This window comes from Orcinus orca, chromosome 11 (genome assembly GCF_937001465.1).
Source record: "Orcinus orca chromosome 11, mOrcOrc1.1, whole genome shotgun sequence".
Taxonomy (NCBI): domain Eukaryota; kingdom Metazoa; phylum Chordata; class Mammalia; order Artiodactyla; family Delphinidae; genus Orcinus; species Orcinus orca.
This window is the reverse complement of record NC_064569.1, coordinates 82462901-82476865: the sequence shown is the minus strand read 5'-3', so window position 1 is coordinate 82476865 and position 13965 is coordinate 82462901. Positions and strand designations below refer to the sequence as shown.

Here is a 13965-nt window from a genome sequence, read left to right as displayed (position 1 = left end):
TAATTTACCCTATTCTCTCCTCAAAGACATAGGCATCTTCATGATTCAAGAGTCTGATATTAAGAGTGCTTAAGTTAGCTGGTCCAGGTGGATGAAAGACGGAATAGCTGCCTTGAATTCCTCTAGATATCTCATAGATATGCAGTTTGTTGCACTAAGAGTCTAACTCAGTAGTTCTCAGCTAGGGACAATTTTATACACCTGCTCCTGCGGACATAGGACCATACTTGGAGACATTTTTGGTTGTCGTAACTTAGTGAGGTGGGAGGAGGAATACTGCTGGGATCTAGTGGATAGAGGCTAGGGACGCTGCTAAACATCCTACAGTACACTGAACAGCCTCCTACAACAAAGAATTACCCAGCCCCAAACGTCAACAGTGCTGAGGTTGAGAAATCCTAGAGCTAAATTGGTTGATGTTACCCAGACACAGCCATGGAAATCAGCTATTTACAATCTTTCGCAACAAACTCAAAATCCCACAAGCTAAGCACTGGGCTCGGTCTTACTGTAAAAAACCCGTAAGACACCGTCTCTGACCTCAAAGTGATTATACCAGCCACGTGGAATCCTTGCTTTTAGGATGGAGTATCCTAAACTTAGAGGAAAATCTAAACAAATTAAAGCAGCATAAGTGCCCCTGTGTACCTGCTCTCTCTTTTTTTCACTTCCATGAAGACCACCATGAATTCCCTGACTGCTGCAATCTCAAAGTGGGCCATCTAAAAGCACAGATTTGGCAGCCTCTCTACTATCAGTAGAGATATCAGTGTCAGGGGTAATGAATGCTGATGGTTGACAGCCCAGAAGCCGAGCAGCTGTGGGTGTTGAAGAACTACCCTCTGCCAAGCAGAAGCAGCACTCACCTCCCATCACCTCCCCCAGCCTCAGCCAATGACGGATAGGCAGGGGGAACCTCTGCTTTAAAGGTGAACCACCTCTGTGGTGCTCCCTCTGCTCCAGAGCTTCCCGCTTGGAGCAGAGACTATACCCTCAGTGTAGCTTTTCTCCTCTGACCTCTTCTACTTCCCTCACTCCCCTTTCTCCTGAGAGCACTCCACCCATCAACAACTTTAGCAAGAATCCTTGCCTCAGGCTCTGTTTCTGTTTAGGAAAGAAATTCAACCTCAGACACCACTTTTTAAAAAGTCCACTGCCAGTACAGATCAACAATGAACTCCTGAAAGGTACTGCTCTGATCTGAATTGTATCCCCTTAAAATTCATATGTTGAAATTCTAATCCCCCATGTGATGGTAGTAGGAGGTGGGGCCTTTTAGAGGTCATTAGGTCATGGAGTCATCAAAAATGGGATTAGCGCCTTTAAAAAAGAGACCTCAGAGAGCTCTCTACCTCCTTTCACCATGTGAAGACACAGCAAGAAGATGCTGTCTATGAACCAGGAACAGGGTCCTCATCAGCACCTTGATCTGGAACTTCCAGCCTTCAGAACTGTGAGAAATAAGTTTTTGTTATTTACAACCCACCCAGCCTATGGTATTTTGTTATAGCGGCCCAGTTAGATTAAGACAAATACTCAAGGAATTTCCAGGGCTTTGATTTTCAAAAGAAAATCTGCCTTCTTCACTCTTTGCTTAGGACTGTCCTTAATTTTCCTTTCCCTTCAACTCCAACTTGAGACCCTTGGTAATACATATATATGACATATCAGAAAATGGAGATTATTAAGTGGAGTAAGGTCTAAGTCTCTTTTGAGGGTCCAGAAAATACTAGAGGACAGGAATTTGCGTAGTTCAGTTTGTCCAGACAGATTTATTTTAGACAATCATCATAGTTTGAACTATAAAAGAAGGGAGGAGACTCTGGTTCTTTCCCCTTCATTCTCAGAGCTCTGGATCCAGAGAGAACATCTATAGTAACAGTGGTTGCAGAACATGAACAGGGATGAAAATAGGAAGGGTAGGATGGGCAGGAAGCCTGTGAAGGCAGAGAACAATCTACGTGAGATTAGCACCTTCCACGGGGAATCTTTGTATAGTCTTCCCTTGAATAGGTGTAAAGGCAGACTAGGATGGGCAATCAAGTACAGTTTTTCAGTTCTGGGTTGCTCTATAATTTTATTCCCTGATGAATCTAAAACCAAATCCTCTGGGCAGATAAATGTCTGAACGTTGACAATGTTAAACATGTTACCTAAGGTATTCTAAGTTTTTCCAAGAGCACTGAAGGTAATCATTAATCTCATTCATGCATATACATTATTAGTAATATATAGTCAGTTGATGTTGCTATCCTAATGGTTACATTTTAAGGCATCTATAAACTGTATGAAAAATTTTCCAAAAACTTTGCCTTGAAAAATTTTTTTTTTTCTTTGCGGTACGCAGGCCTCTCACTGTTGTGGCCTCTCCCGTTGTGGAGCACAGGCTCCGGACGCGCAGGCTCAGAGGCCATGGCTCACGGACCCAGCCGCTCGGCGACACGTGGGATCTTCCCGGACCGGGGCATGAACCTGTGTCCTCTGCATCGGCAGGTGGACTCTCAACCACTGTGCCACCAGGGAAGCCCGAAAAACTATTTTAAAAGTAAAAATGTTAATACACTGTGTTTAGCTGTTATGATAACTATAATGATGGTAATAGATTTATTAATTGCTTACAGTATGACAGGTACAAAGATAAGCACTTGATATGAATGATTTCATTTAATTATCATAATAACCCATGAAACAGATCTCATCATTAGCCTCATTTTGCAGATGAGCTAACTTTCCTAGGAGCACATAGCTTTTAATAATGAAAACAAATGAGAACTCAGAATGTCTAACCCAGACTCTTAACCACTGTGTTAGTTAACTGTTGCTGTGTAACAAATTACCACAAATTTAGAGGCTTAAAACAACACATATTAATGAGTTTATAGTTTCTGTAGGTCAGGAATCCAGACACAGCTTAGCTGGGTCCTCTGCTTCAGGGTCTTACCAGGCTGCAATACAGGTCTTGGCCCAGGGCTGCAGTCTCAAGAGAGGCTCGACTGAGGCAAGATCTATTTTCAAGATCCGCCATTTGTTGGTAGAGCTCACCTTGTGGTTGTAGGACTGAGGTCCCTGTTCTCTGGCCAGCTGTCAGCTGGGAGCAACTCTCAGCTCCTAGAGGCCACCCCCCCCCTTTCTTTGCATAGGGGCTCCCTTCATGGACTGTTTCACAATATGGGAGCTTACTTCTTCAAAGTCAGTAAAGGAGAGTCTCTCTAACTCCAGTCAGCTGAGACAGGGTTTTATATACCATAATATAAATAACCACAGAAATAACATCCCACTACATTCGCCATATTCTGTTGGGTAAAACCAAGTCACAGGTCTCACCTGCACTCAAGGGGAGGAAATTGCACAAAGGCATGAAAACCAGGAGGCAGGCATCACAGACTTTAGGGTCTGTCCACCACAACAACTAGCCAGGTAACAGACTGCAATCATGCTTGTGCCACTTTCCTGTATTTCCTGAATTTGACTCACTTTTTTTTTTTTTTGCGGTACACGGGCCTCTCACTGTTGTGGCCTCTCCCATTGTGGAGCACAGGCTCCAGATGCGTAGGCTCAGCGGCCATGGCTCACAGACCCAGCTGCTCCATGGCATGTGGGATCTTCCCGGACCGGGGCACGAACCCGTGTCCCCTGCATCGGCAGGCAGACTCTCAACCACTGCACCACCAGGGAAGCCCCTGACTCACTTTTAAAAATACTTTACAAAGAACTTTTATATCACAGTCATAAATTGTTTGCCATGAATAGAAGGTAAAACAGGTAAAATAAAAAAGATTTACACTGTACTGTGTATTCACCTGCACGGGCTCACTTAATCCTCACACAGTTCATGGTAAATAATATTATCCTCATTATTAAAAATGTGGAAGCTGAGATCCAGAGAAGTTTGAAAAACTGCTCAAGACCACTCAGCTAATAAGTAGTTGTATCAAGATTCAAATCCATGGCTACTGGCAGCCAAAGTGCAAGGAAATACAGTCAAGATAGCACCCAATTTCATTAAGCACCCCGATTTTCCTGGTTCCCTTTCATAACTCCACTTGTGTCCTAACTTCTTCAACCCTGAGATTCTCTTTCTTTTTTAGCATCTTTATTGGAGTATAATTGCTTTACAATGCTGTGTTAGTTTCTGCTGTATAACCAAATGAGTTAGCTATATGCATATGTATATCCCCATATCCCCTCCCTCTGCGTCTCCCTCCCACCCTCCCTAACCCACCCCTCTAGGTGGACACAGAGCACTGAGCTGATCTCCCTGTGCTAGGCGGCTGCTTCCCACTAGCTATCTATTTTACGTTTGGTAGCGTATATATGTCCCTGCCACTCTCTCACTTCGGCCCAGCTTACCCTTCTCCCTCCCCATGTGCTCAAGTCCATTCTCTACATCTGTGTCTTTATTCCTGTCCTCCCTTAGGTTCATCAGAACCATTTTTTTTAGATTCCATATATATGTGTTAGCATACGGTATTTGTTTTTCTCTTTCTTACTTCACTCTGTATGACAGACTCTAGGTCCATCCACCTCATTACAAATAACTCAGTTTCATTTCTTTTTATGGCTGAGTAATATTCCATTGTATATGTATGTGCCACATCTTCTTTACTGAGATTCATTTTTAAATACCAGGAATCAACATGATATAAGGGTAAAGAGTAAGTAGGCTCAAGTTTTAATCTGGGCTTTATCTCTTACTGGCTTTGCCACCTGGGGCAAGTTACTGCTTTGCCTCAATTGTCTCACCTATAAAATGGAGATGATAATAGTACGTGATTCACGAAGGCAAGAGTGAGAATTTAATACTATTTTTTGTCATCATCTCAAAGAAAATGTCCAAGATTCCCAACCCTGAGTGCTATGCATGTGTTTACTACAGTGAGATATTCCAATCCTTCTGAGAAACAAATGAAAACACAAACAGGCTATTTTGACACATTGCACTCTTTTGTGAATTTCTGTTTTTAAAGCCTACTATATTTTCTCTTTGGAGGGGGCAATGTCCTTGAGTAGGACTGAGAGGATGGGGTGTTATGTCCAAAGCAAAGGGTTGGCTTAAGCTAGGAGCACAGTCAGAACACCCTCAGCAGCAGGGGCACGGCTGCATTTGTGGACATAGATGCAGGCAGGTGGGTCCCTGCATGGGAGGAACTCGCGGCCGTTCTTTTTTATTGCTTTGAGGACGCTGCTCCAAAAATTCTTCCCTCACTTTTCCCCAACATCAAGTTTGCCTCTCAAATTATTTCTATTAGCATGAAATCATGCAGTTATTTCTCCCATCTTAAATAAAAAGAACGCTTTCTTGACCCAAAGTCTTACACCAGTTATCACTCCATTTCTCTCTTTTCCTTTACAGTGAAACTCCGTGAAAAAGCTATTTCTATCTGCTGTCTCCACATTTTCTCCCCCAATTCTTGAACACATTTAGTCATGAATTCACTTCCACCTCTCCGTGGAAACTTCTCTTGCCCAGCTCCCCAGAGCCCTCCACATCTCTAAATTCAGTGACTAACTTTCAGTCTTCATCTTACTCACCCCGTCCAGCAGCAGCATCTGACACAACTGCTCCTTCCCTCCTGAAACACTTCCCTCCAGGCACCACACCCTCTAGGTTTTCCAGCCCAGATCTCTGCCTGTCTTCCAGACTCTTCCCTCCTACTCAACATCTCCACCACCAGGACACCTCAAACTCAACACATCTACAAGGGAACCCATTTCCCTCTGCTGCGCTGTAAATGGCAGTTCTTCCAACTCTTTATTTTTCTGTTTTTGGCCGTGTCATGCAGCATGTGGGATCTTAGTTCCCCGATCAGGGATCCAAGTCACGCCCCTGCACTGGAAGGGCGGGTTTGTAACCACTGGACCACCAGGGAAGTCCCTCTTCCAACTCTTTAGATGAACAGTGTATGACAGATGAATGGCCTGTGACTCCTTCACATCACTCATTCAATCTGTCTTCAGTTCCCATCGGCTCTACTTCCCACTCTTCTCAGCATCTCCTCTGCTGTGCGCTTGGCCAAGCCACCATCACCTCTCTCTTGGATTCTTGTGACAAATCTCCTAACCGACCTCTCTGAGTCTGCCCTCACCACTTCCCCACTTCCCACAGTCTACTATCACCAGGAAACCCCAATGACCCTAATAAAACAGAAACCAGATCTTATCATGCCTTGGCTCAAAACTGTCCAGTGATTTCCCATGTCATGCAGAGAAAAACTAAAGTTGCCCAGTGACCAATAAGACCTGATGTCATCTGGTTTCCGTTGCCTCTCTGATATAATTTCTCACTATTCTCTACTCTGCTCAGTCAACTCCTGTCATACTGGCCTCTTTACTGTTCCATAAACACACCAGGCATGCTCCTGACTCGGGGCCTTTGCACATGCTGTTCTTGTTCCCTGGGAAAGAGGCCCGCCTTTACCAACTTTCATAAAATTGCAAGCCCTTCTCGACACTTCCTGCTTTACTTTTTTCTCCTTAGCATTTATTGTTCTTCAACACAGATTTCCTCATTTAGTTTGTTCTTAAGTTCCCACAGGGCAGGAATTTTTTTTTTTTTTTTTTTTTGTGGTACGTGGGCCTCTCACTGTTGTGGCCTTTCCCGTTGCAGAGCACAGGCTCCGGACGTGCAGGCTCAGTGGCCATGGCTCACGGGCCCAGCCGCTCCGCGGCATGTGGGATCTTCCCGGACCGGGGCACGAACCCAGTGTCCCCTTCATCGGCAGGCGGACTCTCAACCGCTGCGCCACCAGGGAAGCCCAGCAGGAATTTTTTGTCTTTTTTATTCACTGCTGAGTTCTTAGTGCTTAAGGCAGTGCCTGGCAGAGAGTAAGTGTGTAATAAATATGTGTTGAATGAAGTTAACTATCATCAAGATGGTATGATTTATATAAATACAGTTATTTGGTAAACAACTGATGATATGAGTTTCCACCCATGCTCTGTGTGATTCTAAAGAGGAAGGGTGCTCCATTAATCTAACTGGTACTCATACATCCCAAATAATTCCAAAGTCATCCATGACCTGACCCTTCATATGAAGGAAGATATAAACCTCTTATTGATAATGATTTAAAAATAGGTACCAAAGAGTCAATGATGGACATAAAATTAAAAATGAAAAAAAAATATTTTTTATTTACAAATGCATCAAAATGTGAATTTATAAATATGAGTTTACCTTTAAAGAAGGGAATCTCTTTAAACAGACAGACACTTAAGAAGAAAATCACTTGGATTTGATACTTTATTTGGGAACTTTGCTGTGAATTGCTTTCTCTGGGCTTATATGAAAGATGAGTTACAGAATATTAAAGACCCAGGATGCTAAAACAAGCACTTACCTGCTGACTAATCAGGTGGGGGGCATAGTTTCCACGAGAGATGAAATTTGACTACATCCTCACTTTTATCATGAATTAAAGATTTTCCTGGCTGTGCTTCTTGACTTTCAGTGTTAAAAGAGATAAAGATTCTCTTTCTATTAAACTGTTCAACTACAGAGCCTGTCTTTACTGATTTGGAAACAAAAGCTTCTAAGTCTGTGAAACATTTTCTGTAACTGTTGGACATCATGACACACAGGTAATGAAGACGATACAACGTACTTAGTGTTCATCACTGATTATACATCAGGTACGTGTGGATTCACAGGAAGCCCCCTGGGCTTTCTTTCTTCTTTTCCACCTTGAACTATGTGCTTTGTTTTATGTATAAAAGGTGGAAGTAACTTCTGGAAGCTGAAATAGCTATTAAAATTGCTGTCTTTCTACTGAAACTATTTATGAAAACACTAGATTTAAATAAGAGTGCTTCCGATGGGTTTTAAATCTAATTATACAATGGAGATACAGATTTACTGTTCATACAAGGGACATTTTATTTTAATTAGTTGTGACAGGGAAAATTAATTTAGCTATAATTTCCTGCTGCCTCTAAGCAAGGAAGGATGTGCTGAGATCCACTGGCTGTGGCTGTGAGGACGCAAAGCAGAGCTCAGAGACAGAGTTAGAGTCAAACTGTGCTGCTTATGCAGAGTTTGGGCCACAGGGAAAAGCTGCTTAGGAAGAAGTTTCCAGAAAACCAAGCTGTTGGTAGTGGATAGAGGACTGTAGGGAAGCTGCCACCGAGAGAAGAACTTTTGGGGGGAAGGGAGAGAAAGAGATGCTTACATAAGTTTTTATGAAGTTTTGCCATATGGTGATATTGCCCTTTTCCCAACTGCTATTTTTTCCAGTAAACATTAAAATAAATACCTAGGTATTAAAATTTGTTTTAAATTAGAACCAAACAAAATTATCTTGTATACCACTAAAATCATATGAGCTGAACATCTAACACACTATGGTCAACCCTGCATTACACAGAACCAACTGCGCACTAAAAGACAGAATAACCGTCCTCAGCTACCTGCTCTAATCCTGGCAGCTGAATGCTGTAGTACAGATGATTCTTAGGAGACATACAGGAGATGTGTCATTTCTTTAGTAATGTATTTTTTTTTGGAAAAGTATTAGGCGTTTTGAGTTTTAACTTGTAAGCCACAAAATGACATTGAAAAGACCTACACACAAGAAGCCCCAGGAGTGGAGAGAATAGTTACGAAGCTCCAAATATAAATCTTTCATTAACTGAAGCAAGTTACCTAGTTTTGATGGGAATCAAAACTCGGACAGAGTCAGAATGAATCACACAAAGGACTTTCGTTATTTCAGATCATGTCGCAATACAGATCTTTTATTTCTTTACATAAAAATTCTGAAACTTAGAATAAAAGATGAAGAAAAGATTTTTAGGGATAAAATATTAATGCACTATCAATGTTAAGATAAGAATACACCACTGTCTCAATAGAAACTTAAAGAATAAGATTTATCAAAGGCATGTTCAGCAGGTATAGGAAAGATTTTCTGGAACCCCACAAAAGTGGAAAAAACAACATATTTAACTCTGTTTGTTGCTCTGGGGGAAACTCCAGCTGAAGCAGTCTTTTGAGCTATCTGCTTCCACTTTCCTGAGAATGAGAACCTGTTCCCTTAAGGCTATACTCATCTCACTGTTTTTCTAATTCTCTTTTTGGAGACTTCCAGAAAAATATCACTTCTGTTTTAGAAATGCTCCAGAGTGGAGGCTAGTCTAACAGACCTGGAAACGTCCTATTTATCTAAAGTGTACCAAGATTAGCATGCAACCTTCACCGTATAAAGAAAAACATGGATGTCTGACTTCAAAGATCTATCCTTTAGCCTTGAAAAGCAGAATCAGAAGCAAACCCTTTTAATTGGCAACATGTTCTTCTGGACTATGAAAAGCTCCAGTAGCTGTGCACAGTGTTCAGGGAAAATCTGAGAAGAGTTACATAATCCAGCCAACAAGGCCAAGTTCTAGAAACGCGCACAGCGCTTCTGGGTACACAATAATCCCATTGTGGATTATTATCAGAGGCTGGGCCTCTTGTACCATCCTCAAACTTCCCCTGCAGAGGAGAAAAGGGGAAGAGTAAACACTGATAAGGTAATCCTTGAGTTTGGGAACTTGATAAAAACAACCTGAATGTCTTTTAAAAACAGAATCACTCTGTAAGTCCCAGCTGTTTTTGGCCCAATCAGCCAGTCTCTTCTGCTGTGTGTGAGGATACCCAAACCCATCATGTTTCCTGAAATGTAAACAGAGCCTCTGTGGTGGGGTGATTGCATTTTATCCGAAGTTCTCTTTAATCCATGCAAATAGAGCCCGCCATTAACATCGAGAAGCAGTAGATGTAGGAAATCAGGTAAATTATAACACTTTGAAACAATCCATTTAACTTGAATATTTTGATTTTTACGGAATCTTTTGGCATTAAAATGCTCTCAAAGGCAAACTGTGCTGTGAAAATCTAATTGCTAGAACATTCTCCACACACTGCAGATTGGCAAACCCTCAGCAAATGAAACATTCAGTTAACATAATGACTAACTGCTTATTTTTTAATTGTCTCCCAATATGAATAGATGTATATTTATATTTTTTCTCATCCAAGCAAACTATTTACCTCTTTCTCCATTTGTAATCCTTCTGCTCTAATATTTCTTTCAAATATTTCTCTCTTTTCCATCTGGGGGTTGGATTTTCTGTACACAAGAATGTAGTCAATTCTACACTTCCCATCTCTGAAGTAAAGTCCATTTGATTTGTTTTTTTCTGGTACTGTCTGCACACAAAGAGAAAGGGACCAGTTTAAGACACTCAAAATTGAGCCTTGGGTGAGTAATATTAAAGAACGATTAAAACTAAATGCATTTCCTTGTGTTTTATCAAAATTACACTTTTATTAATGAAAAATGTAAACAAGAGGAAACAAAATAAAAATTGGAAAAAGCAGTCAAATGGGCAAAACTTAAGTCACCTAACAATACCAAATGTTGGCAAGGATGTGGAGCAACTGACAATTCTCACATTCTACAGGTGAGAGTGAAAATTGATATATTTACTCTGGAAAACACACTAGCATCATCTTGTAAAATTGAACATTTACATAACATATATCCCTACAGAAATTCCTGGTAAAGCAACTAGGAAACATGTATATGAATGTTCACAGCAGCATTATTCATAAGAGAAAAAAATTAAACATAGGAATCAGTGCAAATCAATGAAGAGGCAAATAGATAAATAGACTGTAGAACAGTGATACAGTGGAATATTATACAGCAGTGAAAACGAACTACTGATGCATCTAATAGTAAGCAAAAATCTTAAGAACAATATTGACAGAAAAAAGCAAGTCACAAAAGACTTTATACTGCATGATACCATTTTTTATAAAGCACAAAATAAAATCAATGTAAAATAAGTTGTTAAGGCTACTTATGTATGCATGGTAAAACCATTTTTAGAGCAAGAGATTAAAAAACACAAAAATTCAGGAAGACAGTCCATCCGGGAGGAGAGAAGGATGGGACCACAAGTGGTTTGATGGTTTTAGTAATACTTTAGTTCAGGATTTCTCAAATTTTTTTCCCACAGTAAGAAAAGTATTTTTCTTGTGATATTTGTGTATACAGTTGTGAACAACAACGGGGTTAAATCCACTTGTAACTTATAGTCATAGTGGGGCCTCCATATCCACAGTTCCTCAGCATCACGGATTCAACCAACCACATACCACGTAGTCATGTAGTGTCTACTATGGAAAAACTTCCCTGTATAGGCGGACCCGCACAGTTCAAACCTACGTCATTCAAGGGTCAACTGTATGCATAAACACACACAAAATTGGAGGACACAGTACACGTCAGTTTCCAAATAGTAGTACGAAGAAGGAACACATGCAAGACCTCCAAGGCCACTGCTAGAATCCATACTCACGCACAAGTGACATGCACGCAAGCTCATCCAAAACGAAAATCTCAGTCAGGAGTGATGGAAATAACACGTCTCATAGCTGGTGTAGGTATTTATAATTGATGACCAATCCTCACTGACGATTTTTGGCTTCTGCCTTAAGAAGTACACAGACGTCTACCCAAATAAACACTTTCTTAACAATCATCTGCCAGGGAAGGGAACTATCCTGTAGATTTAACACATTAGCATCTATCTGCAAAACCAGCCAAGGCTTCAAGAGGAGGGTTAGCAAAGCCCTAACCTACCTGAGACTGTTTCATCATCTATAAATTAAGGGGATTACACTAGCTGCTTTTTGAGGTGCCTTTCAAGGTCCTTCCTTTATGCCACATTATGGCATCCAAAGTTTCTGTGTGAAAAGATGATGATAGAATGAGTTTTTTCTTACAAAAAACAAAAACAAACAAAAAACCCCCCCACATATAGATAAGTAGCATATGGTATTTATAGAGAGGACTGGGAAGCTTGGTAGAAGTAAACAATTTTCCCTGGTCAAAGGTGTTATCCTTTCACTAGTTAACAGCCTCTGGAATAATAAAGAATACACAATAAATTAGTTGTGTATTCTTAAAGAATGTTAAGAATACACAATAAATTAGTTGACTCTGATCTGTGCTCCTATCACCTAAACCTAGTGCATATACAAAGGAGATATTAAACTCCACTGAGACACAGCTGAGCAACAGTGAATGCCTTTAACAAAATACTTATTTTTCCCCCCAAAATGACACATGAACAGATGGGTCTATTTACAATTGCAATGAGTTCCCAGATTACAGGGCGAATGGAAACTCAGAGAGGCTTCAGACAACCCAACACCTACTGAGGTCTGGTCCACTCTGTGTCACTGTTCTACATGCTGGGAGATTTCAACAGAAATTGATTTCATTTCAATTTTACAAGATTTCAACATCCTTGTAAAGCTAACTTTTTACTAGTTAGCGACACCCAGAACGTAGATCATTTTAAAATGATGGGTGGTTTTAAGAATCTTCTCTATAAAAACAAAATGCCTTTAGGTATAAGGTAAGTGTATGACCCACTGAAAGTTTGTTTTGAGAGTAAGTAGATTTCAGATCCCTGAAATGTGCTAGACTCCTAGAGGACATCACAGGATTCCAAGACCTGGTCCTTTTTTTCCCTCAGGAGCCCACAGTTCAATGAGATGATGACTTTAAACAATCTACTGGATTATGCTTGTCAGGTTCCTGCCTGGATCAAGAATTGTGTTTTTAAGAAATCGCACACACTTACCTCTCCCCCTGCTTCCAATCTGCTAGCATCATCTGAAGTACTGGTCAGGTTTCCAGGGTGAAGGAGAGAATCGTCATCTTTGCAAGGACTGTTGACAGCTTCCAATTCATCAAAAAGAATATTGACATCCTTGGCCACTAGAATCAAAGTAAATACAAGTCGGGGTAAGAATCTGGGATCTTAAAAGCAATACTAAAAGTAAAGACGTCTCCGGACTTTGTTGGTGGTGCAGCAGTTAAGAATCCGCCTGCCAATGCAAGGGACAGGGGTTTGAGCCCTGGTCCGGGAAGATCCCATATGCCGTGGAGCAACTAAGCCCACGTGCCACAACTACAGAGCCTGCACTCTAGAGCCCGTGCGTCACAACTACTGAGGCTGCATGCCACAGCTACTGAAGTCCGCATGCCTAGAGCCCGTGCTCTGCAATAAGAGAAGCCACCACAATGAAAAGCCTGCGCACTGCAACGAAGAGTAGCCCCCGCTCGCCACAACTAGAGAAAGCCCGTGCACAGCAATGAAGACCCAACACAGCCAAAAATAAAAATTAATTAAAAAAAAATTAAGATACTTTAAAAAAAAAAAGTAAAGACATCTCCCTTTGGCTTCATATTTTTTGTTTCAATAACCCCTTGAATGACAGGTATATTATTTCCTAAGAGAAACGGATGTCAGATGTAAAACATGTTTGACCAAACAGTGTCTTCATTAGGCAAGATGGACAATGTGAAGCAAAGTATCTTCATAGTGTAAATATAACTTGTCTTCCGTGATAACAGGAGGCGTTGTGTTTGTTTAGCTTCCCTTCATATAGTTGTTTAGCATAAGGTTCTTTAAGACTTCTAAGAACTCATTTTGTGTTGGAGATGACCTATATTTTTAAACTTTTTTGTTTTTATTTAAATGCCATACAACTTGCTAAGTGAACCCGTAAATGTGCTACTCGCATAGTTCAGTAAGAACTGTGATTTTATTTCTCCTTTGTTACTTCTTTAAGGCCTAACAGAGAAAAGCTGATGCACTAATAAAGCATGCAGTTAGGTTTTTTGCCTTTCTTCTTCCTCTAATCATGAATTGGAATTACGAATTGAGCTACTCAGGAACTCTCCCAAAAGACTCTTGATGCTAATATGTCAACAGATAAAGTACTGTATATGGAGTCGTAAATACAGAATACCACACTCAAATGCACACAGTGTTGCAGCACACCAGATAGCAAAGTTCAACACTAGTGGATGGGAAAATATAATGCCAGGTATGGGTTCCTTTGTTATTTTTTATTGAAGTACAGTTGATTTACAATGTTTCAGGTGTACAGGAAGAATGTAC

The 13965-nt window shown here is 40.8% G+C and overlaps 1 protein-coding gene across 4 annotated transcripts in view; it reads right to left on the bottom strand.

The window, feature by feature from the left end:
- Window positions 1-13965, bottom strand: part of ANO4 (anoctamin 4) — a 426079-nt gene that overhangs the window by 181524 nt on the left and 230590 nt on the right. For 3 of the 4 annotated variants that reach the window (XM_033427646.2, XM_004269479.4, XM_004269481.3), the window contains 2 exons: window positions 12640-12776; window positions 10031-10189 (listed from right to left, as the gene is read on the bottom strand). In XM_033427646.2, coding sequence (XP_033283537.2) covers window positions 10031-10189; window positions 12640-12776 — 296 coding nt within the window. Of the gene's footprint in view, window positions 1-10030; window positions 10190-12639; window positions 12777-13965 lie in introns of those variants that run through there. The other variant, XM_049694721.1, reaches the window with a different exon arrangement.